Source organism: Centroberyx affinis, unplaced genomic scaffold (genome assembly GCF_046629955.1).
Source record: "Centroberyx affinis isolate AG114_WGS23_722 - 3 ecotype Tasmania unplaced genomic scaffold, CSIRO-AGI_Caff_v1 ptg001996l_1, whole genome shotgun sequence".
Classification (NCBI taxonomy): Eukaryota; Metazoa; Chordata; class Actinopteri; order Beryciformes; family Berycidae; genus Centroberyx; species Centroberyx affinis.
Genome location: NW_027280340.1, coordinates 22879 through 47672, shown reverse-complemented (window position 1 = coordinate 47672; position 24794 = coordinate 22879). Strand labels below are relative to the sequence as shown.

Genomic DNA, 24794 nt, shown 5'->3' with positions numbered 1-24794 from the left:
TATGTTTTAGGCAATGTTAATATTCAACTACTAGCAAGTACTGACGCTAGCTTTTACTAGATATGGTAGATATAGTGTGTAAGTCAGATGTGTTAACAAGACAGTGATGGTTAGCTGGTCAAATAACTATTGTTAACTAGCTAACAAGATGACATTATCTAATAAGAGTCAGATGTATCAGTGATGAAATTATTAGTTCCCAGTCAAAAACAGCACAGAAATTAAAAATGTCTATTCAATTCTGTTGAGATTTGTTTAGAAATGCAATCAGCTGTAGACCTCCAACATAGCCAGCAGAGGGTGCTACATCACCTGAAAGCCATCTATATGCACTCTTCCACCTAATTAAGTTTCATGTGAAACTGTAGTGGTTCACGTGTATTTACCAATACACAGGATGTGATGGGATAATCCCTTGTAATAACACAGGGCGAGCATCCATACAGAAGCCCCATTCAGATGTTAAAACAATAGATGTACTGACTCACAAATGGTGACCGTAGAGGACATCGGGCTACACATCACTCACCAGTCACCTCATCTAAATGTTACAGCGTTGAGTGTGTGTTGAGTGTGGGTATGTCACTGGGGTTATCAAATGGTCTCTTCCTATCACAGATTTTGCACTGAATTAAACCCACAACACCTCCACAAGGCTCAGCAGTAAGTTCCGTTCTGCACAGTATAGCTGCACAACAGGATTGTCAAATAAATATAAAGACCAGAATACTGTCATTTTTGGAGTGTTAATTTATTTGTTCCTGTATTGTCTGGGAGCAATAAGCTACTTTGTTTGCACACTGAAAGTATGTACTACTATGTCTGATAATGATAGAAGGAATACCAGAATGATGAGATTTCTTAAGGCTGACATGAGAAGCGACACACTGGGACATAATGCAGGTGCTGACAGAGTTGAACTCTACTCTGACTTCACAGTTGTAATACAAACAACACACAAGCTTCAGATTGAGTGATACGGGGGAAATAATTTAACGCAATGTAGATGGAAATTATTTTCTTCAGTATGGGTGGGAGTTGACAAATGGGACAAAATAAGTGTGGATAGCATAATGAACAAAATGTAATGAAGAAAAATCTCACTGATAAAAACAACATGCCTGCAGTTTAGTTGATTTGACCATTTACATGGTTGTTTATGTGTTGGGTGAGTTTTATGGTCGTGGGGCCCTTGAAACCAGTTAAATCCCTATTGTATAATTTAAAAACTGCATGAGTGTCGGCAAGAAAAACATGTCTTTGCCATTTGTGAAAAACTGACTTTTGACAGATATGAGCAAAAGTCTTGCCTCAAAATGCTGCCTGTTTCTTACTCTGTGCCTATTCAATCCAAGATTACATTTGCGAGAGAACAGTCAGCAGTAGCTGCTGCAAATGACAAAATAGAAAGCCAGATGTAAAACTGCACCTTACAGTACTGAACACCCTGATGCTCAACGCAAGACCATTTCCCAATGTTGACTGGTGCTACAGTATTGAGAGCAGTTGAGGTTGTTTTGGTTGAGAAATGGATTCCATGTGCGATGACAAAACCAGTTATATCTCTCATCAGAAGTATTCTTTCACCTGATCAGTTCAATCATGAAGGAAGAATGTAACGGTTGATAAAAGATAAAAAAAAAAAAAAGATCTGGGCAACATTTCCCGGTTCTTTCTCATGCCACAAAAGCAAGCAACACTAAAGGAGTGCTGATTTTACTATAGCAAATCTTCGATCATCGACCAGTGCCTCCAGAACTGAATGAGAAATGTCCTCTGGTGAGTACACCCTAGAGTATGCCATGCTGTCTACCATGAAGAATATTTGATTAGTCTATGGTATGTATATAACAGAAAAGTGGCTCTAATTTTGCATTGTCTATTAACAGATGCAGGTATAGGAACGTTGTCATGCTCTTCAGAGTCTTCAATGCATGGACCTCCAGGTTGTAACAAAACACATAACAGTATACATTACTCAATGCTATGTGCAAGTGTGAGAAAACATCAAAACATTAAGAATCACTGAATAATTCTTAGTCATGCACATACAGTAGCCTATACATACAGTATGTATATATACTGTATATGGACCATTCTACAGAAGTTGCAAATTGAGGGTTGGAAAAAGGTTGAAATTTGTGTTCTTTTTCCAAAAATCTTTCATAATACATGTGTTACACTATTTGAGGGACACAAATCCACTAGATGCACAGTGCAATCTCATGTCATATTTTCAGTATCAGTATTAATTTACTGACTGTTCCAAAATTTATCACAACCGAAACATAAAAATTAAACAATTAAAATTATACAGCCAATTGATAATTTTAATCTACCTCACTGAAAGTTACATTTTTAAAAATGTATCTTACCTGCTGTTGAATTTTAGTCAATTATCTTGAATTTTTAAATCAAATAAAAAATCGAATTAATGAAACTTTGTGAAAATGCAGTGCCCTGTTCCCTGTAAAAAGGACACATTTGATCACATGAATTTGATAGTTTCTGATTAATGACATTATATAAACCCCCACCTTGGATTTTCAAATTATTTTTTGTGTTATTCTACATTTGCACAAAAAGCAGGTGTTAAGGTTGTGACTGTGTTGTTGTGGCTGTGACAGCTCTTAAATATGTACTACCACTACCAAATAATAATACCTCTCATGTAACCCTAAACCTAATGTAATATAAATGCTTAGAATAATCAATATCACAAGCACTGACCTAAGTGTATCCTTCATCTATTTTATTTGGGCAGAAAAAATCCAGCAATGTGCAGTGGAATAGGCCTATTTACTACTACTAATAATAAGTAAGTTCTAAAAATAAATAAAAATACATGTAGGTTCTAAAATCATATGAAAATGTATTATTTCCATATTTATTATCTTTAATTATAAGAATATATGGCTAAGTGTCACCAACCGAAACAGGCCATTTGTGTTGGTTATGAAACAGGCTATTTGTTTTGGCTGTGACTGTTTCGGTTGTGACATTTTTGGCTAATTTTGGACACAAAACAAAACAGCTAGCTAGCACATAGTTAGCAACCACTTTTCTACACTGATGCACCTTCAGTTTAATCAAATCAACTGTTATGAAATCCAAATTTTATTGTCATATATGAAAACTTGGGTGATCGGGTGTGACGTCTCTTAAAACCACAGACTGATTTTCAGACTTTGAAGGGCAATTATATCAAAATGCTAAAACCTAGCTACTCATGTGGCCTTGATGTACAGGAATGCAGTCTTATCTACTGGTAAAAAATGCACAACTTCTGTAGAATGGCCCATATACTATATATTTTTAAATCTAATGCAATGATATTCTTAACTGTCTCTCTACTCTCCCCTCTTCCACTCTATCTTTCTCATGCAGATCTGAGACTCATTCTTGTTGGATCGCAGATGTATGGAGCTGACTCAGTTGCAAACACAATCTTAGGGGGAGAAGCCTTTGAATGGGGAAAAAGAACTGCTCATAGTGTGACACATGAGGGCCTGGTGAATGGAAAGGTAATTCAGCTGGTGAAAGCTCCGGTGTGGCTGAGGGGTTACCATCTGTGTGACACAGCAGAAATTGTAAAAGAGGAACTTGTGCTCAGTGTCACCCACTGCCATCCAGGACCCCATGCTTTCATTCTGCTAGTTGAGGCTGACCTGCCATTCACAAGCGCTTGTGCCAGAGCAGTAGAGGAGCACCTACAGCTCTACGGAAAGTGTGTGTGGAGCCACACTATTGTACTCTTCACCTGTGTGGATTGGTTGGGCAGTACAACCATTGATCAGTACATTAAAGGTGAAGGGAATGGCTTGACGCAGCTCCTTGAGAGATGTGGGAACAGATACTACACCTTTGACAGCACCAAGGAATATGAAACTCTAAGTCAAGAGCTTCTGGTGAAGATCGAGAACCTGGTGGAATACAATAATGGCAGACATTTTGAAATTGAAGAGAATGAGCTGCAGAGAATTAAAGAAAAGAGGGAAGAAGTGAAACATAAAGCAGAAGCCAGAAGTAAGGAGAACAAAACACAGAAAGACAAGGAAGGTTGGTGAAAGTTTTCTTACATTTTCTGACCATGTGTGATGGACTGATTAAAAAAGCACTTACTTTTTACTGACTGCATGTTGTGGAATACTGGTATTGATCTGCTCAATCAGGACAAACACTTTCAAGCTAACCCTAACCCATAATTCTCCCAATATCATTCAGTCTAAATATTTACCACTTCTCTTCAACCTAACCAAAAAATTGGCATAATCCTTAATGACACAGTTTTACACAGTTCTGTCATGGAGGTAGCCTGCAGGAATTATTTTGCAGATTCATCATTGGCATTGAATGCTGAAATCTGAACTGTAATCATCCCCACATGCCAAAATTGTCAACTGTCATGATGAACCTCATCAGTTCTAAGAAGAAAAAAAAAGCTTCTTATTGTGAACTTGTGTCTCACAGTTGAGCAACTCTTCAAAAAAGAATCAAATTTGTTTTTAGTATTTAACAAATTTTGAGGCATAAACAGCAATGACTGAGCAGATACAAAAATGTCTTCAGAAAGTATTCAACCCCCTTGACTATTTGCACAGTTTGTGGTGTTACAGCCTCAGTTCAAAATGTATTAAATTAGGATTTTTTTTGGTCACTGATCTACAAACAATACTCCATGATGTCAAAGTCGATTTTTATTTATAATATATTACAAATTAATTAAAAATGAAAAGCTGAAATATTTTGATTTAAAACAAAACACAAATAACATGTTGATATACGGTCCCACAGACAACAGTGTATGTCAGAGCAGAAACTACCATGAAGTCCAAGGAACTTGCAGTAGAATCCAGAGACAGAATTGTGAGGAGGCAGAGATCTGGGGAAGAGTAGAAAACAGTTGCTAAAGTGTTGGGAGTGCAGAAGCACAGCAGGTTCCATTATTACCAAATGGGAAAAAATACGGAGGTACTGATCAACCGGGAAAGACGGTCCAAACTGATCAACAAGGCGCAAAAGACCTTGTTCAGGGAGGAGACCCTGAAGCCAAGGACAACTCTGACAGAACTATAGAGCTCCTTGGCTGTGAAAGACAGTCAGTGTAGTACTTCACATATCCAAGCTGAATGGCAGAGAGGGCAGAAGGAAGCCACTCCTGAAAAAAGGCACATGGCAGCAGCCTAGAGTTTGTAAAAAGGCATGTGAAAGACTGAGAATATGAGCCAACTTTATGTTCCATCAGGACAATGACCGTCAGCATACAGCCACATCAACACTGGAATGGTTTCAAACAAGAATGTGAAAGGCTGTGAGTGGTCCAGCCAAAGCCAAGACTTGAATCCCACTGAAAATCTGTAAAATTATATGAAGATAGCTGTTCAGAGATGCTCCCCATTTGACCTGACCGAGTTTGAGCAAATCTGCAAGCGCAAATGGGAGAAAATCCCCAAATCCAGATGTGCCAAGCTAATACATAAATAAATACAAGAAGGCTTGAAGCTGTAATTGTTGCAAAAGATGTTTCCACAAAAAAAATAAATCACTTTGTCATAGGGTACTGTGTATAGATTTTTGACAAAAAAACACAATTTAATCCATTTTGTATTCAGTCTGGAAAAACACAAAATGCAGAAAAAGTCAAGGAAGTTGGACACTTTCTGACAACAATGTAACTTGTGCATCAGCAGGAGAAACTATCTAGTGATAAAAGTGATAAAAGAGTGATAAAAAGAGAGTAAAGTATACCTTTACTGGCAGGCGGATAAATTGTAGATGATCACTGTTTAATCTTTTCTTCAGGAGCACCTTTGTCAGAGTTCACTATCGTCTTGCTGGGCTGGGTTTTTGCCAAGAAAAGTGCTGTGGGGAATGCCATCTTGGGCATCCCTGACGTGGAGGGAAGAACAGAAACACATGTAAAGGAAACCAGGGTTGTGGGAGAACGACGACTGACTGTGACTGTTGTGGACACTCCTGGATGGTGGAAATTCTTCTCTGCCAATTTGGTACCAAGTACCGTCAAATCTGAGATCATGAAGGCAGTAGATCAGGACCAGGACCAGGATTGCCCTCAAGACCAAGCTTTCTCTAGCCGTGCCTTCCTCCTAATGATCCCTGCTGACACTTCCTTTACTAATGAACAGAGGAAGATTATGGAGGACAATATGAAGCCATTCGGTGAGCAGGTCTGGGAAAACACCATTGTGGTCTTCAGCAGAGGGCACTGGCTTGGAGAATACCCCATTGAGCAGCATATCGAGAGCGAAGGGGATGCTCTCATCTGGCTTGTGGAGAAATGTGGGAACAGGTACCTCGTCTTTGACGATGAGAAAGAAGAGAATGCTATTGACAGTCAGGTTGTAGAGCTGTTAGACAAGGTCGAAGAAATGCTGAAGAAGAAAATGTCCGGAGGTCAAAGCACAACAGAGACTGAGGACCACACAGCAGCTGTAGTTGATGAGGATCTAAAGAAGATGGTTGAAGTGCTCTACAGAGTCTGGGGCTGGGGATCATGGGAAACTGAAGAAGTCAGAAGAAGATTTGATAAAAGATTTATGCAAGCCATTCAACTTGAAAAAATTAGCATGGACACACCTCTCAATAGTAAGTCTCTTTTGTTTTATTTGTAATAATAATAATAACTTAATTTGTATATCACTTTTCTAAAAACAATGTTTACAAAGTGCTTTACATACAATAAAAACCAAAAGCAGTGATGTGAAACTACCACAATGAATGATAGAAAAATAAAAATAAAAAAATGTATATATATATATAACAGAAAATAGGAATAAAAGGTAATATATGAGGTAAACAGGTACAACTAAAAACACACAAACAAACAGAGATAGAATTAAAAACAGTTCGAACTTTACATAAAAGTGTGTGCCAAAAAAAATTATAAACAATGGGAATAAAAGGGCTGTGGCTCAGGAGGTAGAGCGGGTCCTCCACTAATCAGAAGGTCGGTGGTTTGATCCCCGGCTCCTCCAGTCCGCATGTCGAAGTGTCCTTGGGCAAGATACTGAACCCCAACTTGCTCCCGATGGTTGCGCTAGCACCCTGCGTGGTAGCTTGCCGCCATCGGTGTATGAATGTGTGTGTGAATGGGTGAATGAAGGCATTGTTGTAAAGCGCTTTGAGTGGTTGGTAGACTAGAAAAGCGTTATATAAATGCAGTCCATTTACCATTTACAAGAGATAAACAGGTACAACTAAAAAAAACAAACAGAGATACAATTAAAAACAGATGGAACTTTAAATAAAAGTGTGTGCCAAAACACAAGAAAGCCTTAAAATGGAGATACAGGTACAAGTAGGCTACACTTGTAGACTTAAGCTAGGATATTGCTTTTTTTTTTTTTAGAACAATTTTGGTCATATTTGTTTACATCATCCTTACATTCCAACAGCTCTCAATCAATCAGATGCTTTGAGAAATAATCTCATCCCTACAGGCGTGAACCCCTAATAATGCATACTTGTGTGGAATCTGACTAAAATGTCATGTTAGAATAGTGTCAATTATACAATAAATCAATTATAATCAATTATATCAATTATACTATAAATGTGCTATCAAACTAGCATTCATACCCATCATACTGGGCCACTGGACGATGATTCACTGGCAGATATCAGAATTTTAATAAGGTCAATATTGGTCTGATTTTATTAGCAAACTGTAACCCTAAGCCAAACCCTACAGTGTATTATGGGTGTAGCATACCCAGCCGAATGATGGTGAACGCTTACTGATAGTTTGCAAGGATTTATTTTCAAGGTTGCCCTTTCGTTGCATCAAACAAAACCTTACCAAACCAACGTAAGAGCTGTAATGAGATAAAATAAATGACAAAATAAAGATTATTAATTAATTACCATAATTAGCTCTTAGTAACTTACCATTCAAGCACAAAAAAAAGATATTCATCAATTAGCAAAACAAATTGACAAATTCAGAAACAAAATCACTCAAACTTTTCTTAACTGTCATCTTCAACCATATACACTCCTCGGCGGGTGCTAACCTTAAGTATAATACATGAAACACCTCTCATTGATTCTCTGTGTGTTTCTCCTTCGTTTCTGCATATCAAAACCAGAAACAGTCAATCTTCCACTAGAAATTACACATACATTTCAAAATAAAAGCATTTCCGTTTAAGGAATAGTTCACCCAAAAATGAAAATTCAGTCATTATCTACTCACCCCCATGCCGATGGAAAGTCGGGTGACAGAACCATCTGGGAAGTCATCCTTGGAAACTGTTTGGAAAAGGGCAGGCACTTTCAAAAAATACTTGGCAGGTGATTGGATGAACCATCTGTCTATCACCGTCTATCACGGGCTAACTTCAACCAATCAGATCAACGAACCATATAAACAAACTCTTGCCGAAGCCAGTCGGGAGAAGAGTGAAAACATCTTTTCCATCCAGAAAAGCCTTCACTACCGTTCTTTGCTGTTCTTTCAATGAAGAAATACTCTCCAGTTCAGAAATAATTGATGTTATAGCAGCATCTACGCTAGCCTCTTTAGGAGCCGCCATTGTTGTGAACGAACAGTCACTTCTCGCTGTCGCCACACCTAAACCACACCTGTAGCTTCCCTCATAGGACGCTGATTGGTCCACACCACTGTGGTTCGGCCACAAACACATAACTTGAAGCCTGGCAAGATGGATTCTCACGTGATCGTGATCTCGTGAATCCAGCTGCCTCACAAGGTAAGCGTTCTCCTAAACAACCGAAGTTGGGACTTGTTTTAAAACGTAAAAAAAACAACCGAAAAAAACATAAAATGGCTCCATACAGCTCGTCCAGCATAATCCAAGTCTCCGGAAGCCCCACGATCCCAAGTTGACTTGAAAAGACGTCATTTACACCCTTTTTTTAGCCGAAATCTTCACTGTAGCTGCTGAGCTCAAAGTGCGCGTTCACATTAGCGCGCACCCCGTCTGAAGTGGGTGCACGAGCTCGAAGTTCACTAGTACTGAACCAGTCCCAGACGTAATACTGTATAACAATATATTAAAACGTATGGTGCAATGTAGCAAAATATGTAGTCCATGAGATATCAAGATCCTCCAGCGGTGGCATGAACAAATCCCAATCAATGCAGCAAAGGCTCTCTTCTTCTGTTCTGGCATTGGTTTACATTTCCTACAACTACACCACCAGGTTCCCAATGCTGTCTCTCTGTAGTCCGCAGCTGGCTGTGGGTCTGGTTGAGCTGCGGTTCCGGCTGCTTCGTCCATCTGTCTGAGTTCCTCGTCTGTATATTCTGGCTCAAACAAATAAGGATCAGCAAAGAAATTATGTTCTTCTATATCGAAGTCGTCTGACATTTTCTTCTTTGTTTGAAAGTTTGAAAAGTAAACGGTAAGCGTTACAAGTCACTGTGTGTGAGCAGAGCTCTCTGTTGTGTGTGACGCTAGCTTCTGGGTAGCAGTGTAAACATGGAGGTATGCAGAAATCACAAGTTCTCGTTGATCTCGTCTAGCGGCACATGTACGCGCCTTCGAGCTCGTGCACCCACTTCAAACGGGGTGCGCGCTAACGTGAACGCGCACTTTGAGCTCAGCGGCTACAGTGAAGATTACGGCTAAAAAAAGGCCGTGAATGACATCTTTTCAAGTCAACTTGGGATCGCGGGGCTTCTGGAGACTTGGATTACGCCGGACGAGCTGTATGGAGCCATTGTATGGGTTTTTTTGGTTGTTTTTTTTACGTTTTTAAAACAAGTCCCCAGCAACTTTGGTTGTTTAGGAGAATGCTGCAACACTGTTTTGCTGTGAAGCTCCAGGACTGTTTTGTGGACTAAGAAACTTCACCCGACTTTCCATCGGCATGGGGGTGAGTAGATAATGACTGAATTTTCATTTTTGGGTGAACTATTCCTTTAAGAAAAGACATTGACAAAATAAAAGCCTAAAACTAAATAAAGGAGATATTCCACACAAAATAGGTGCAAAACAAACTGTGCTTCACCCATCCTGGGGTCACTTACAATGGGTTTCTGTCAATTGCAAGTATAAAAGATTGTTCTTTCAACCTGTACTTCATGTGTCAAGCAAGCTGAGGATAGGATAGGATTTTATTAGGTGAACTTACTAGGGACTCACACCTTTGCATTGACAGGTTTCATCCAATAGGCAGTTGAGGAATTGGTAATAAATGAATGAGCCAATAGGTCCAACCTAACAGTCTTATGGGGTTTTTTTTCTTAAATTGTATCCCTTTTTACTTAAACAAAAAAATGACAAATTGATCTCTCTCACTCTAGTGAGTGAAGATGCTCCAGAATCCGAATTAATCCGTCTGAAGACATACCATAACAGAGAAGAAATGGAAAAAGTGCTGAAAGAGGAAACACGTGGAAGAAGCTTGGAAGAGTTGATGAAGATTGCCTTGCAGGTATACTTTCGGAAAGAATGTGGAGTCTTTGGTGAGTGACAGTTTTCCAAATCATTTCATGTAATGCTACAACAAAACATTAAAATGAAAACCATAAACACCAAAAACACTTTACACGTTTACTTAACTAAAGCTTGAGATATCCTAAGGCATTTTCCCAAGGAAGTACGCACCGTACTCACTAACACCAGTGTCCTCACTAGTGGGCAAAAATATTATTGTACATTAAGTCTTGCTCATCGATAAATACTAGCTGTTGTCTAGGGCAGTTCTATCATCATGAAAACGATTTAGAAATAAGAGAATTGTCATCAACAAATAATCCAGCTGATATTTTTGTAATGTGATGTATCAGTTTCTGTGCATATCTTCTTTTTACATTATAAAACAACTTTTGTTCTTTATTTTGTTTAGACATTGTGTCAATCATTAGTGGAAAGGATACATTCAAGCAAGAATGGAAGCAGCTGTTTGAGAGAGAGTGGGCCAGACGAGAGGTGCGATTGATGGAATATGTCGCCCTAAGATGCTCCATTTCGAGGGAAACTGATGACGGTAAGCATTTGCACTTGTTGTACATACTGAACTCTATACATCTGTTGTTTCAAATATGCAAATGAAGAGGATACCTTGATATATTGATATATAGCCTGGTGTTTTTCTTCACCAGACATTTGTCACATTATGCCAAGCGAGATGGTGATAGAGTTACGCTCTCCCCTAGGCCAAGGTGCTCTTGGCGGGGCCCTTCCGTGGATAAATAAATGTTATTACACAGAGTCAAAGAAATATATTGTAATTTCTTGTCTTCTTGATGTGTTCATATCAGTTTCGTCTGAGCCTGGCCCTAAGAAGATGAAGGAAACCATTAAAAAAGTCTCTGCATGGATGGATGGAGTTGGGACAGAGGACTCAGCAGTTTCAGGATTGCTCTCAGAAGAATGGACCAGTGACCCTGACAACTGACAACTAATAGAGAAAATGACTGTTAATAATCACACAACTTTGAGGTTACTGAAAATGTCTTATCAGTCTTATCCATTCAATTGAACTGGGTATTTGCATATATATGTCATATGTGTCATTTTTATTTTTTCACTGCGTTCACAAAACGTTATTTATTTTTATTTTTTTTTCTCATTTTATCTTCTTAAGCGTCTTTGGTGGTATTGCAAACCATGACCGTGGCAGAGAGACTGCGAATGAGCTCCGCGAGGCCTTGGTTCGGGCCGGGAAATCCTTTGAGCGGCACCGGTACATCGGGGCTGGGTACGAGAATCCCTTGAACGTGTTCATTTCTCACCGCAATGAAATCTGGATCTATGCTTCCTCAGGACAGCAGCCATCATCATCCTAACCCAGTAAACTGCGTGCAATATAGTAGCCGGGGTTTCTCTTTAATTTTCCGCTCAATCAGCGTCTTTACAGTGATTAGAAATACTCACAAATTCAAGTCAAATTTAATCATTTGCACTTTAAATAATGCTGTATTCTACCTCACTGCAATCTTGATGAGATGAACAGACACACCGTAGGTAGGCAGCAGACACCTGGATGTCTGTTGCATGATGGAAACTGGTTTCAGGAATGTTGTGAATCCACACTGGTAAGGTCTATTGAGGTTATGTTGACACAGTAATGACGATAACGTGTTTGTTGTCTGATAACAATGTTCCTAACATCTGTGTAACTATAAATCAGAGAAGTCAATGCCGATACACAGCTCCCCCTGCCTCAAAAAATAAACTGTTGACAATTTTATCAAAGTTTGTGGGTGTGGTTAATGGTAGCCTTAATCATATGTATTTTCTAACTCTTTTACTGAGCCTAGTTTAGTAGTTTAGTGGTTAGTATTTGTAATGACACAACATTGTTTCCACTCCAGACAGAAGCCTACCTATCTCTCTGTTGAATAGAGGGTTTATTATAGGTGAGCACATCAGGGACTCCCAGCCAACACGGCAAGCAACCTAATTGGGCTAAGGCACTTCTCCCCATTCACAGAAATGTGATGATTATCTCGTTCTGCTTACTGGTCAGACTTGTTTGTGCAGAAGCAAAAAGCTGTCACCCAAGACAAGACAAGAGCCGAGGCAGAGGAGCTGTGTCAGTCAAATGATCATTGCTAGAGAGAAATACACATATTGAACTGTATGCATTTGTGTTATTTTCTCTGTGTGACATGCTCAATAAATTTATCAAATCCAGTATAGTTCATGGCTCATTTGGGGTGTGACGCCTAATAGCAAACACTACATGGAGCTGTAGGTGTTGCTGAGAATGAGGATTTGGAGAATGGAGCAAGTATAAAGAAAAGCTGAATTTGATTTTGATTGCCATTTTTCCTCTGTAAGTGTCATACAGCTGAGTTGTATCATTTGTTCAATCAAGTATTTCCAATCAATAATCATGTCGTCAATGTTAGACCGATGTAGATTTCTGGATGAGCTTGATTGTTTATATGACATTTGACACTGCATCAGTCTAAATGACTGTAGGCTGCTATGTTTTAGGCAATGTTAACATTCAACTACTAGCAAGTACTGATGCTAGCTTTTACTAGATATGGTAGATATAGTGTGTAAGTCAGATGTGTTAACAAGACAGTGATGGTTAGCTGGCCAGATAACTATTGTTAACTAGCTAACAAGATGACATTATCTAATAAGAGTCAGATGTATCAGTGATGAAATGATTAGTTCCCAGTCAAAAACAGCACAGAAATTAAAAATGTCTATTCAATTCTGTTGAGATTTGTTTAGAAATGCAATCAGCTGTAGACCTCCAACATAGCCAGCAGAGGGTGCTACATCACCTGAAAGCCATCTATATGCACTCTTCCACCTAATTAAGTTTCATGTGAAACTGTAGTGGTTCACATGTATTTACCAATACACAGGATGTGATGGGATAATCCCTTGTAATAATCCATAGTGAGCATCCATACAGAAGCCCCATTCAGATGTTAAAACAATAGATGTACTGACTCACAAATGGTGACCGTAGAGGACATCGGGCTACACATCACTCACCAGTCACCTCATCTAAATGTTACAGCGTTGAGTGTGTGTTGAGTGTGGGTATGTCATTGGGGTTATCAAATGGTCTCTTCCTATCACAGATTTTGCACTGAATTAAACCCACAACACCTCCACAAGGCTCAGCAGTAAATTCCGTTCTGCACAGCAGTCAAATAAATATAAAGACCAGAATACTGTCATTTCTGGAGTGTTAATTTATTTGTTCCTTTATTGTCTGGGAGCAATAGGCTACTTTGTTTGCACCCTGAAAGTATGTACTACTATGTCTGATAATGATAGAAGGAATACCAGAATGATGAGATTTCTTAAGGCTGACATGAGAAGCGACACACTGGGACATAATGCAGGTGCTGACAGAGTCGAACGCTACTCTGACATCACAGCTGTAATACAAACAACACACAAGCTTAAAGTCCCACTGAAACGGAAGTTAGAGCGTCTTTAGCTTCTGTACTGTGACGTATTTCCCAGTGAAACGGAATATTTGAGCGGTGTACAGTTACAAGAGGGATTTAAATCAAATCCTTCGCATTTGATTGGACCGCTAAACAGTGAGCGGGGCTTAGAGTTTAGCGCGATACGGAGCTACAGAGAGAAACGGAGCTACAGAGGACTGTTGGCTCCACACACACCTCCCTCACCTGTTGTTAGATCAGGAGGAGGACAAGGGAAAGATGAATGAATTAGACCTCAGCGACATTGTTTTGGAAATGAAAACAAAGTTTTTTCCCACTGATATCCAAACACACATCTCTTCCTATCTCTCTCCATATTGCTCTGTCAGCTACGACCTAGAAACGAAGTGCGGTTTTATATGACTGGTGTGGCTAGCTAGAGGTTGAAGAATGACCGATGGGTGGATGTCATGATATTATTGGTTGAAATTGGTTGGTTCATGCTTACGTAAGCACATGGCATATTTTGTTTTACAGGAAGAAAACATGATTGGATTTTGATATAAGAATACAAAGAAATAGATTTTTTGTATTTTTTTTGCCATACATTGTTAAATAGGTGCACAATATGACCGGGGATGTGATCTAAAAGGGTTAAAAATGCATTTTTCATTTCATCTCGACTTTAAGATTGAGTGATACCGGGAAAATAATTTAAGGCAATGTAGATGGAAATTATTTCCTTCAGTATGGGTGGGAGTTGGCAAATGGGACAAAATAAGTGTGGATAGCATAATGAACAAAATGTAATGAAGAAAAATATCACTGATAAACAACAACAATAAACAACATGCCTGCAGTTTAGTTGAGTTGACTATTTACATTTTTTTTGTGTTGGGTGAGTTTTATGGTCGTGGGGCCCTTGAAACCAGTTAAATCCCTATTGTATAATTTCAAAACTGCATGAGTGTTGACAAGAAAATCATGTCTTATCTTCATTTGTGAAAAACGGACTTTTGACAGATGTGAGAAAAACTCTTGCCTCAAAATGCTGCCTGTTTCTTACTCTGTGCCTATTCAATCCAAGATTACATTTGCGAGAGAATAGTCAGCAGTAGCTGCTGCAAATGACAAAATAGAAAGCCAGATGTAAAACTGCACCTCACACTACTGAACACCCTGATGCTCAATGCAAGACCATTTCCCAATGTTGACTGGTGCTACAGTATTGAGAGCAGTTGAGGTTGTTTTGGTAGAGAAATGGATTCCATGCGCGATAACAAAACCAGTTATATCTCTCATCAGAAGCATTCTTTCACCAGTTCAGTTCAATCGTGAGGGAAGAGCATCGAAAAGGAGTGGTTGGAATGTAACGGTTGATAGAAGATTAAAAAAAAAAGATCTGGGCAACATTTCCCGGTTCTTTCTCATGCCACAAAAGCAAGCAACACTAAAGGAGTGTTCATTTTACTATAGCAAGTCTTCGATCATCGAACAGTGCCTCCAGAACTGAATGAGAAATGTCCGCTGGTGAGTACATCCTAGAGTATGCCATGCTGTCTACCATGAAGAATATTTGAGTAGTCTATGGTATGAATATAACAGAAAAGTGGCCCTAATTATGCATTGTCTATTAACAGATGCAGGTATAGGAACGTTGTCATGCTCTTCAGATTCTTAGTCATGCACATACAGTAGCCTATACATACAGTATGTATATATACTGTATATGGGCCATTCTACAGAAGTTGCAAATTGAGGGTTGGAAAAAAGTTGAAATTTGTGTTCTTTTTCCAAAAATCTTTCATAATACATGTGTTACACTATCTGAGGGACACAAATCCACTAGATGCACAGTGCAATCTCATGTCATATTTTCAGAATCAGTATTAATTTACTGACTGTTCCAAAATTTGTCACAATCGAAACATAGTGTAAACCCTGCTATAAAATTAAAATTATACAACCAAATGATAATTTTAATCTACCTCACTGAAAATTTAATTTTTAAAAATGTATCTTACCTGCTGTTGAATTTTAGTCAATTATCTTGAATTTTTAAATCAAATAAAAAATCGAATTAATGAAACTTTTTGAAAATGCAGTGCCCTGTTCCCTGTAAAAAGGACAAATTTGATCACATGAATTTGATCGTTTCTGATTAATGACATTATATAAACCCCCACCAGTACATTACCTTATTTTTTGTGTTATTCTACATTTGCACAAAAAGCATGTGTTTAGGTTGTGACTGCGTTGTTGTGGCTGTGACAGCTCTTAAATATGTACTACCACTACCAAATAATAATACCTCTCATGTAACCCTAACCCTTATGTAATATAAATGCTTAGAATAATCAATATCACAAGCAGTGACCTAAGTGTATCCTTCAGCTATTTTATTTGGGCAGAAAAAATCCAGCAATGTGCAGTGGAATAGGCCTACTTACTACTAATAATAATAAGTAAGTTCTAAAAATAAATACAAATACATGTAGGTTCTAAAATCATAATATTTCCATATTTATTATCTTTATTTATAAGAATATATGGCTAAGTGTCACCAACCGAAACAGGCCATTTGTGTTGGTTATGAAACAGGCTATTTGTTTTGGCTGTGACTGTTTCGGTTGTGACTTTTTGGCTCATTTTGGCCACAAAACAAAACAGCTAGCTAGCACATAGTTAGCAACCACTTCTCTACACTGATGCACCTTCAGTTTAATCAAATCAACTGTTATGAAATCCAAATTTTATTGTCTTTTATGAAAACTTGGGTGTTTGGGTGTGACGTCTCTTAAAACCACAGACTGATTTTCAGACTTTGAAGGGCAATTATATCAAAATGCTAAAACCTAGCTACTCATGTGGCCTTGATGTACAGGAATGCAGTCTTATCTACTGGTAAAAAATGTGTGGGTGTGGCTAAAAGTAGGCTGACTATACAGACACAGTTGCCCTCATTTACGAAACGAACGTACGACAGAAAACTGGGCATACGGTCATTTCCACACAAAGCTCGGCATTTATCAATTTGGACGTGAGCGGAGGCTACGATCAAATCTCACGTCAAGTCTCAACTCGTGTACGCAAATTTTCGAGTCAGCGTGGACTTGCGCTGCAGCATAGTAAATCTGGCTGAGTCGGAGAATTGTTATTAGACCATATATTCTGACTGGCATCTAAGCATATGCAGCCACATATGCATCACTTAAAAATATGTAGACAGTTGACCGCAGCAGTGATTTCTTTACATACTGCATTTTTCCGACTTCCTTTGATGCCACTTTTCAGGCTGCCAAATAGAACTAATTGGTTCAATTGGACTTGCTACGAGTTTCTATTTCGAGGTCAGAGAAGTTTCTCTTCTTGGACGTATTACGCATCTCCATGTCGTAAACTCTGGGGGTGAGGCCTCTAAATCGAGAATATTTAGGGGCGTGATATTTAAATGACGATTGTTTTCAGCCTCCATATTTATCAACGCCCGATCATTCTTATGCTGTGATTGGCGAGATACGAACGTTTCATGAATCACACGTGAACCCTGTCGTAAGATGATTTCTGCGCTCGGATCTGCGCTGGTTTCTACGTTAGATTGATAAATGAGGGCCAGTGTTTCGGTTGTGTTTCGGTGGGGGACAACATTTTTTCAATACTATTATTATATACAGTATTTAATTATTACAATATAGACTGCATTATTTCAATTTATATTTGATAGACATTAGCATGCTTTGTTCAATATGTCAAAAAAAAATGGAAAAAATGTTTTACGTATGATTTCTGAACACATAAATTTAGTGGGATAGTGGGTCTTCCAATAGCATATAGAGTGGATATTATAAAACCATAAGATGATGGGATTAATAATGTAGATTTGAAAGATTTTATTGTTCTGTTTATTACTTTTACTGGAGGGGGACACCAATTTGCACAACCTCTGTAGAATGGCCCATATACTGTATATATTTTTTAATCTAATGCAATGATATTCTTAACTGTCTCTCTACTCTCCCCTCTTCTACTCTATCTTTCTCATGCACAGATCTGAGACTCATTCTTGTTGGATCGCAGATGTATGGAGCTGACTCAGTTGCAAACACAATCTTAGGAGGAGAAGCCTTCAAATGGGGAAAAATAACTGCTCATAGTGTGACACATGAGGGCCTGGTGAATGGAAAGGTAATTCAGCTGGTGAAAGCTCCGGTGTGGCTGAGGGGTTACCATCTGTGTGACACAGCAGAAATTGTAAAAGAGGAACTTGTGCTCAGTGTCACCCATTGCCATCCGGGACCCCATGCTTTCATTCTGCTAGTTGAGGCTGACCTGCCATTCACAAGCGCTTGTGCCAGAGCAGTAGAGGAGCACCTACAGCTCTTCGGAGAGAGTGTGTGGAGCCACACTATTGTACTCTTCACCTGTGTGGATTGGTTGGGCAGTACAACCATTGATCAGTACATTAAAGGTGAAGGGAATGGCTTGACGCAGCTCCTTGAGAGATGTGGGAACAGATACTACACCTTTGACAGCACCAAGGAATATGAAACTCTAAGTCAAGAGCTTCTGGTGAAGATCGAGAACCTGGTGGAATACAATAATGGCAGACATTTTGAAATTGAAGAGAATGTGCTGCAGAGAATGAAAGAAAAGAGGGAAGAAGTGAAACATAAAGCAGAAGCCAGAAGTAAGGAGAACAAAACACAGAAAGACAAGGAAGGTTGGTGAAAGTTTTCTTACATTTTCTGACCATGTATTCATTCATCAATGGACTGATTAAAAAAGCACTTACTTTTTACTGACTGCATGTTGTGGAATACTGGTATTGATCTGCTCAATCAGGACAAACACTTTCAAGCTAACCCTAACCCATAATTCTCCCAATATCATTCAGTCTATATATTTACCACTTCTTTTCAACCTAACCAAAACTTTGGCATGATCCTTAATGACACAGTTTTACACAGTTCTGTCACGGATCATTGGCATTGAATGCTGAAATCTGAACTGTAATCATCCCCAAATGCCAAAATTGTCAACTGTCATGCTGAACCTCATCAGTTCTAAGAAAAAAAAAAAAGCTTGTCTTATTGTGAACTTGTGTCTCACAATTGAGCAACTCTTCAAAAAAGGATCAAATTTGTGTTTAGGATATAACAAATTATGAGGCATAAGCAGCAATGATTGAGCAGATACAATGTCTTCAGAAAGTATTCAACCCCCTTGACTATTTGCAGTTTGTGGTATTACAGCCTCAGTTCAAAATATATTGAATAAGATGTTTTTGGTTACTGATCTACACACAATACTCCATGTTGTCAAAGTCGATTTTTTATATATATATATATATATTAAAAATTAATAAAAAATGAAAAGCTGAAATATTTTGAGTTAAAATGTATTCAACTCCTTTGCAATAACACTCCAACTGATGTGAAGGTGCATTCAAATTATTATGAATGTCCTTGAGATGTTTCTGCAACATTATTTGAGTCCACCTGTGGCCAGTTCAATTAGTTGGACATGATTTAAGACAAAACACAAATAACATATTGATATACGGTCCCACAGACAACAGTGTATGTCAGAGCAGAAACTACCATGAAGTCCGTGGAACTTGCAGTAGAATCCAGAGACAGAATTGTGAGGAGGCAGAAATCTGGGGAAGAGTAGAAAACAGTTGCTAGTGCTTTATTACCAAATGAGAAAAAATATGGAGGTACTGATCAACCGGGAAAGACGGTCCAAACTGATCAACAAGGCGCAAAGGACCTTGTTCAGGGAGGAGACCAAGAAGCCAAGGACAACTCTGACAGAACTATAGAGCTCCTTGGCTGTGAAAGACAGTCAGTGTTCCAGGCTGTATGGTAGAGTGGGCAGAAGGAAACCACTCCTGAAAAAGGGACATGGCAGCAGCCTAGAGTTTGTAAAAAGGCATGTGAAAGACTGAGAATATGAGCCAACTTTATGTTCCATCAGATCAATGACCTTCAGCATACAGCCACATCAACACTGGAATGGTTTCAAACATGAATGTGAAAGTCTGTGAGTGGTCCAACCAAAGCCCAGGCTTGAATCCCACTGAAAATCTGTAAAATTAAATGAAGATAGCTGTTCAGAGATGCTCCCCATTTGACCTGACCGAGTTTGAGCAAATCTGCAAGTTCAAATGGGAGAAAATCCCCAAATCCAGATGTGCCAAGCTAATACATAAATAAATACAAGAAGGCTTGAAGCTGTAATTGTTGCCAAAGATGTTTCCACAAAAATAAAAAATAAAAATGTTGTCACTTTGTCATAGGGTATTGTGTATAGATTTTTGACAAAAAAAAATCATTCAGTCTGGGACACCACAAAATGCAGAAAAGGTCAAGGAAGTTGGACACTTTCTAACAACAATGTATCATCTGCATCAGCAGGAGAATCTATCTAGTAATAAAAGCGATAAAAGAGTGATAAAAGAGTGATGAAAAGAGAGTAAAGTATACCTTTACTGGCAGGCAAATAAATTGTAGATGTCACTGTTTAATCTTTTCTTCAGGAGCACCCTTGTCAGAGTTCACTATCGTCTTGCTGGGCTGGGTTTTCGCCAAGAAAAGTGCTCTGGGGAATGCCATCTTGGGCATCCCTGAAGTGGAGGGAAGAACAGAAACATGTGTAAAGGAAACCAGGGTTGTGGGAGAACGACCACTGACTGTGACTGTTGTGGACACTCCTGGATGGTGGAAATTCTTCTCTGCCAATTTGGTACCAAGTACCGTCAAATCTGAGATCCTGAAGGCAGTAGATCAGGACCAGGACCAGGATTGCCCTCAAGACCAAGCTTCCTCTAGCCGTGCCTTCCTCCTAATGATCCCTGCTGACACTTCATTTACTAATGAACAGAGGAAGATTATAGAGGACAATATGAAGCCATTCGGTGAGCAGGTCTGGGAAAACACCATTGTGGTCTTCAGCAGAGGGAACTGGCTTGGAGAATACCCCATTGAGCAGCATATCGAGAGCGAAGGGGATGCTCTCATCTGGCTTGTGGAGAAATGTGGGAACAGGTACCTCGTCTTTGACGATGAGAAAGAAGAGAATGCTATTGACAGTCAGGTTGTAGAGCTGTTAGACAAGGTCGAAGAAATGCTGAAGAAGAAAATGTCCGGAGGTCAAACCCCTCAGACCTTAAGCACAACAGAGACTGAGGACCACACAGCAGCTGTAGTTGATGAGGATCTAAAGAAGATGGTTGAAGTGCTCTACAGAGTCTGGGACTGGGGATCATGGGAAACTGAAGAAGTCAGAAGAAGATTTGATAAAAGATCTATGCAAGCCATTCAACTTGGAAAAAGTAGCATGGATCAACCTTACCATCGTAAGTCTCTTTTGTTTTATTTGTAGACTTAAGCTAGGGTATTGCTTTTTTTTAGAACAATTTTAGTCATATTTGTTTATATCATCCTTACATTCCAACAGCTCTTAATCAATCAAATGCTTTGAGAAATAATCTCAGCCCTACAGGCATGAACCCCTAATAATGCATACTTGTGTGGAATCTGACTAAAATGTAATGTTAGAATAGTGTCAATTATACAATAAATCAATTATAATCAATTATATCAATTATACTATAAATGTGCTATCAAACTAACATTCACACCCATCATACTGGAGGTGGACGATGATTCACTGGCAGATATCAGACTTTTAATAAGGCCAATATTGGTCTGATTTTATTAGCAAACTGTAACCCTAAACCAAACCCTACAGTGTATTATGGGTGTAGCATACCCAGCCGAATGATGGTCAACACTTACTGATAGTTTGCAAGGATTTATTTTCAAGGTTGCCCTTTTGTTGCATTAAACAAAACCTTACCAAACCAACCCAAGAGCTGTAATGAGATAAAATAAATGACAAAATAAAGATTATTAATGACCTTAATTAGCTCTTAGTAGCTTACCATTCAAGCCAGCATACAAAACAAAAAAAAGATTAAAAAAAAGATATTCATCAATTAGCAAAACAAATTGACAAATTCAGAAACAAAATCACTCAAACTTTTCTTAACTATCATCTTCAACCATGCACACTCCTCGGCGGGTGCTAACCTTAAGTATAATACATGAAACACCTCTCATTGATTCTCTGTGTGTTTCTCCTTAGTTTCTGCATGTCAAAACCAGAAACAGTCAATCTTCCGCTATACATTTCAAAATAAGAAAGGACATTGACAAAATAAAAGCATATAACTAAAGAAAGGCGATATTCCACACAAAATATGTACACAAGGTGCAAAACAAAATGTGCTTCACCCATCCTGGGGTCACTTACAATGGGTTTCTGTCAATTGCAAGTATAAAAGATTGTTCTTTCAACCAGTACTTCATGTGTCAAGCAAGCTAAGGATAGGGTTAGTTTTATTAGGTGAACTTCCTAGAGACTCACACCCTTGCATTGACAGGTTCCATCCAATAGGCAGTTGATGAATTGGTAATAAATGAATGCGCCAATAGGTCCAACCTAACAGTCTTATATGCTTTTTTTTCTTAAATTGTATGTCTTTTTACTTAACCAAAAAAATGACAAATTGATCTCTCTGACTCTAGTGAGTGAAGATGCTCCAGAATCCAAATTAATCCGTCTGAAGACATACCATAACAGAGAAGAAATGGAAAAAGTGCTGAAAGAGGAAACACGTGGAAGAAGCTTGGAAGAGTTGATGAAGATTGCCTTTAAGGTATACTTTCGGAAAGAATGTGGAGTCTTTGGTGAGTGACGGTTTTCCAAATCATTTCATGTAATGCTACATTAAAGCATTAAAAAGAAAAACAAATAAACACCAAAAACACTTTACACGTTTACTTAACTAAAGCTTGAGATATCCTAAGGCATTTTCCCAAGGAAGTACGCACCATACTCACAGTGTCCTCACTAGTGGGCAAAAATATTATTGTACATTAAGTCTTGCTCATCGATAAATACTAGCTGTTGTCTAGGGCAGTTCTATCAGTCATGAAAACTATTTAGAAATAAGAGAAATGTCATCAACAATTAATCCAGCTGATATTTTTGTAATGTGATGTATCCGTTTCTGTGCATATCTTCTTTTTATATTATAAAACAACTTATGTTCATTATTTTGTTTAGACATTGTGTCAATCATTAGTGGAAAGGATACATTCAAGCAAGAATGGAAGCAGCTGTTTGAGAGAGAGTGGGCCAGACGCGAGGCGCGATTGATGGAATATGTCGCCCTAAGATGCTCCATTTCGAGGGAAACTGATGACGGTAAGCATTTGCACTCGTTGTCCATACTGAACTCTATACATCTGTTGTTTCAAATATGTAAATGAAGAGGATACCTTGATATATTGATATGTAGCCTGGTGTTTTTCTTCACCAGACATTTGTCACATTATGCCAAGTGAGATGGTCATAGAGTTACGCTCTCCCCTAGGCCAAGTTGCTCTTGGCGGGGCCCTTCTGTGGATAAATAAATGTTATTACACAGACTCAATGAAATATATTGTCATTTCTTGTCGATGTGTTCATATCAGATTTGTCTGAGCCTGGTCCTAAGATGATGAAGGAAACCATTAAAAAAGTCTCTGCATGGATGGATGGAGTTGGGACAGAGGACTCAGCAGTTTCAGGATTGCTCTCAGAAGAATGGACCAGTGACCCTGACAACTGACAACTAATAGAGAAAATGACTGTTAATAATCACACAACTTTGAGTGTATTGAAAATGTCTTATCAGTCTTATCCATTCAATTGAACTGGGTATTTGCATATATATGTCATATGTGTCATTTTTATTTTTTCATTGCGTTCACAAAACGTTATTTTTTTTTATTTTTTTTTTTCTCATTTTATCTTCTTAAGCGTCTTTGGTGGTATTCCAAACCATGACCGTGGCAGAGAGACTGCGAATGAGCTCTGCGAGGCCTTGGTTCGGGCCGGGAAATCCTTTGAGCGGCACCGGTACATCGGGGCTGGGTACGAGAATCCCTTGAACGTGTTCATTTCTCACCGCAATGAAATCTGGATCTATGCTTCCTCAGGACAGCAGCCATCATCATCCTAACCCAGTAAACTGTGCGCAATACAGTAGCCGGGGTTTCTCTTTAATTTTCCGCTCAATCAGCTTCTTTACAGTGATTAGAAATACTCACAAATTCAAGTCAAATTTAATCATTTGCACTTTAAATAATGCTGTATTCTACCTCACTGCAATCTTGATGAGATGAACAGACACACCGTAGGTAGGCAGTTTCCATCATGCAACAGACATCCAGGTATCTGTTGCATGATGGAAACTGGTTTCAGGAATGTTGTGAATCCACACTGGTAAGGTCTATTGAGGTTATGTTGACACAGTAATGACGATAACGTGTTTGTTGTCTGATAACAATGTTCCTAACATCTGTGTAACTATAAATCAGAGAAGTCAATGCCGATACACAGCTCCCCTGCCTCAAAAAATAAACTGTTGACAATTTTATCAAAGTTTGTGGGTGTGGTTAATGGTAGCCTTAATCATATGTATTTTCTAACTCTTTTACTGAGCCTAGTTTAGTAGTTTAGTGGTTAGTATTCGTAATGACACAACATTGTTTCCACTCCAGACAGAAGCCTACCTATCTCTCTGTTGAATAGAGGGTTTATTATAGGTGAGCACATCAGGGACTCCAAACCAAAACGGCAAGCAACCTAATTGGGCTAAGGCACTTCTCCCCATTCACAGAAATGTGATGATTATCTCGTTCTGCTTCCCGGTCAGACTTGTTTGTGCAGAAACAAAAAGCTGTCACCCAAGACAAGACAAGAGCCGAGGCAGAGGAGCTGTGTCAGTCAAATGATCATTGCTAGAGAGAAATACACACATTGAACTGTATGCATTTGTGTTATTTTCTCTGTGACATGCTCAATAAATTTATCAAATCCA

The 24794-nt window shown here is 38.8% G+C and overlaps 1 protein-coding gene across 1 annotated transcript; it reads left to right on the top strand.

The window, feature by feature from the left end:
• The first annotated feature begins 1678 nt into the window (after positions 1-1678).
• LOC139653879 (uncharacterized) lies at positions 1679-24794 on the top strand. The gene is made up of 12 exons (XM_071530885.1): positions 1679-1779; positions 1890-1946; positions 3388-4059; positions 5803-6606; positions 10292-10453; positions 10837-10977; positions 11252-11386; positions 17907-18578; positions 20400-21218; positions 22453-22614; positions 22994-23134; positions 23404-24794. Exons 1-12 carry the CDS (start codon positions 1770-1772, stop codon positions 23538-23540), a joined length of 3912 nt encoding a protein of 1303 aa, XP_071386986.1. The 5' UTR covers positions 1679-1769; the 3' UTR covers positions 23541-24794.

Coding starts and splice junctions, on each gene's coding strand:
- LOC139653879 (XM_071530885.1), top strand. Junction 1,947..3,387: donor TTCAATGCATGGACCTCCAG/GTTGTAACAAAA, acceptor TTTCTCATGCAG/ATCTGAGACTCATTCTTGTT. Junction 23,135..23,403: donor TTCGAGGGAAACTGATGACG/GTAAGCATTTGC, acceptor TGTTCATATCAG/ATTTGTCTGAGCCTGGTCCT.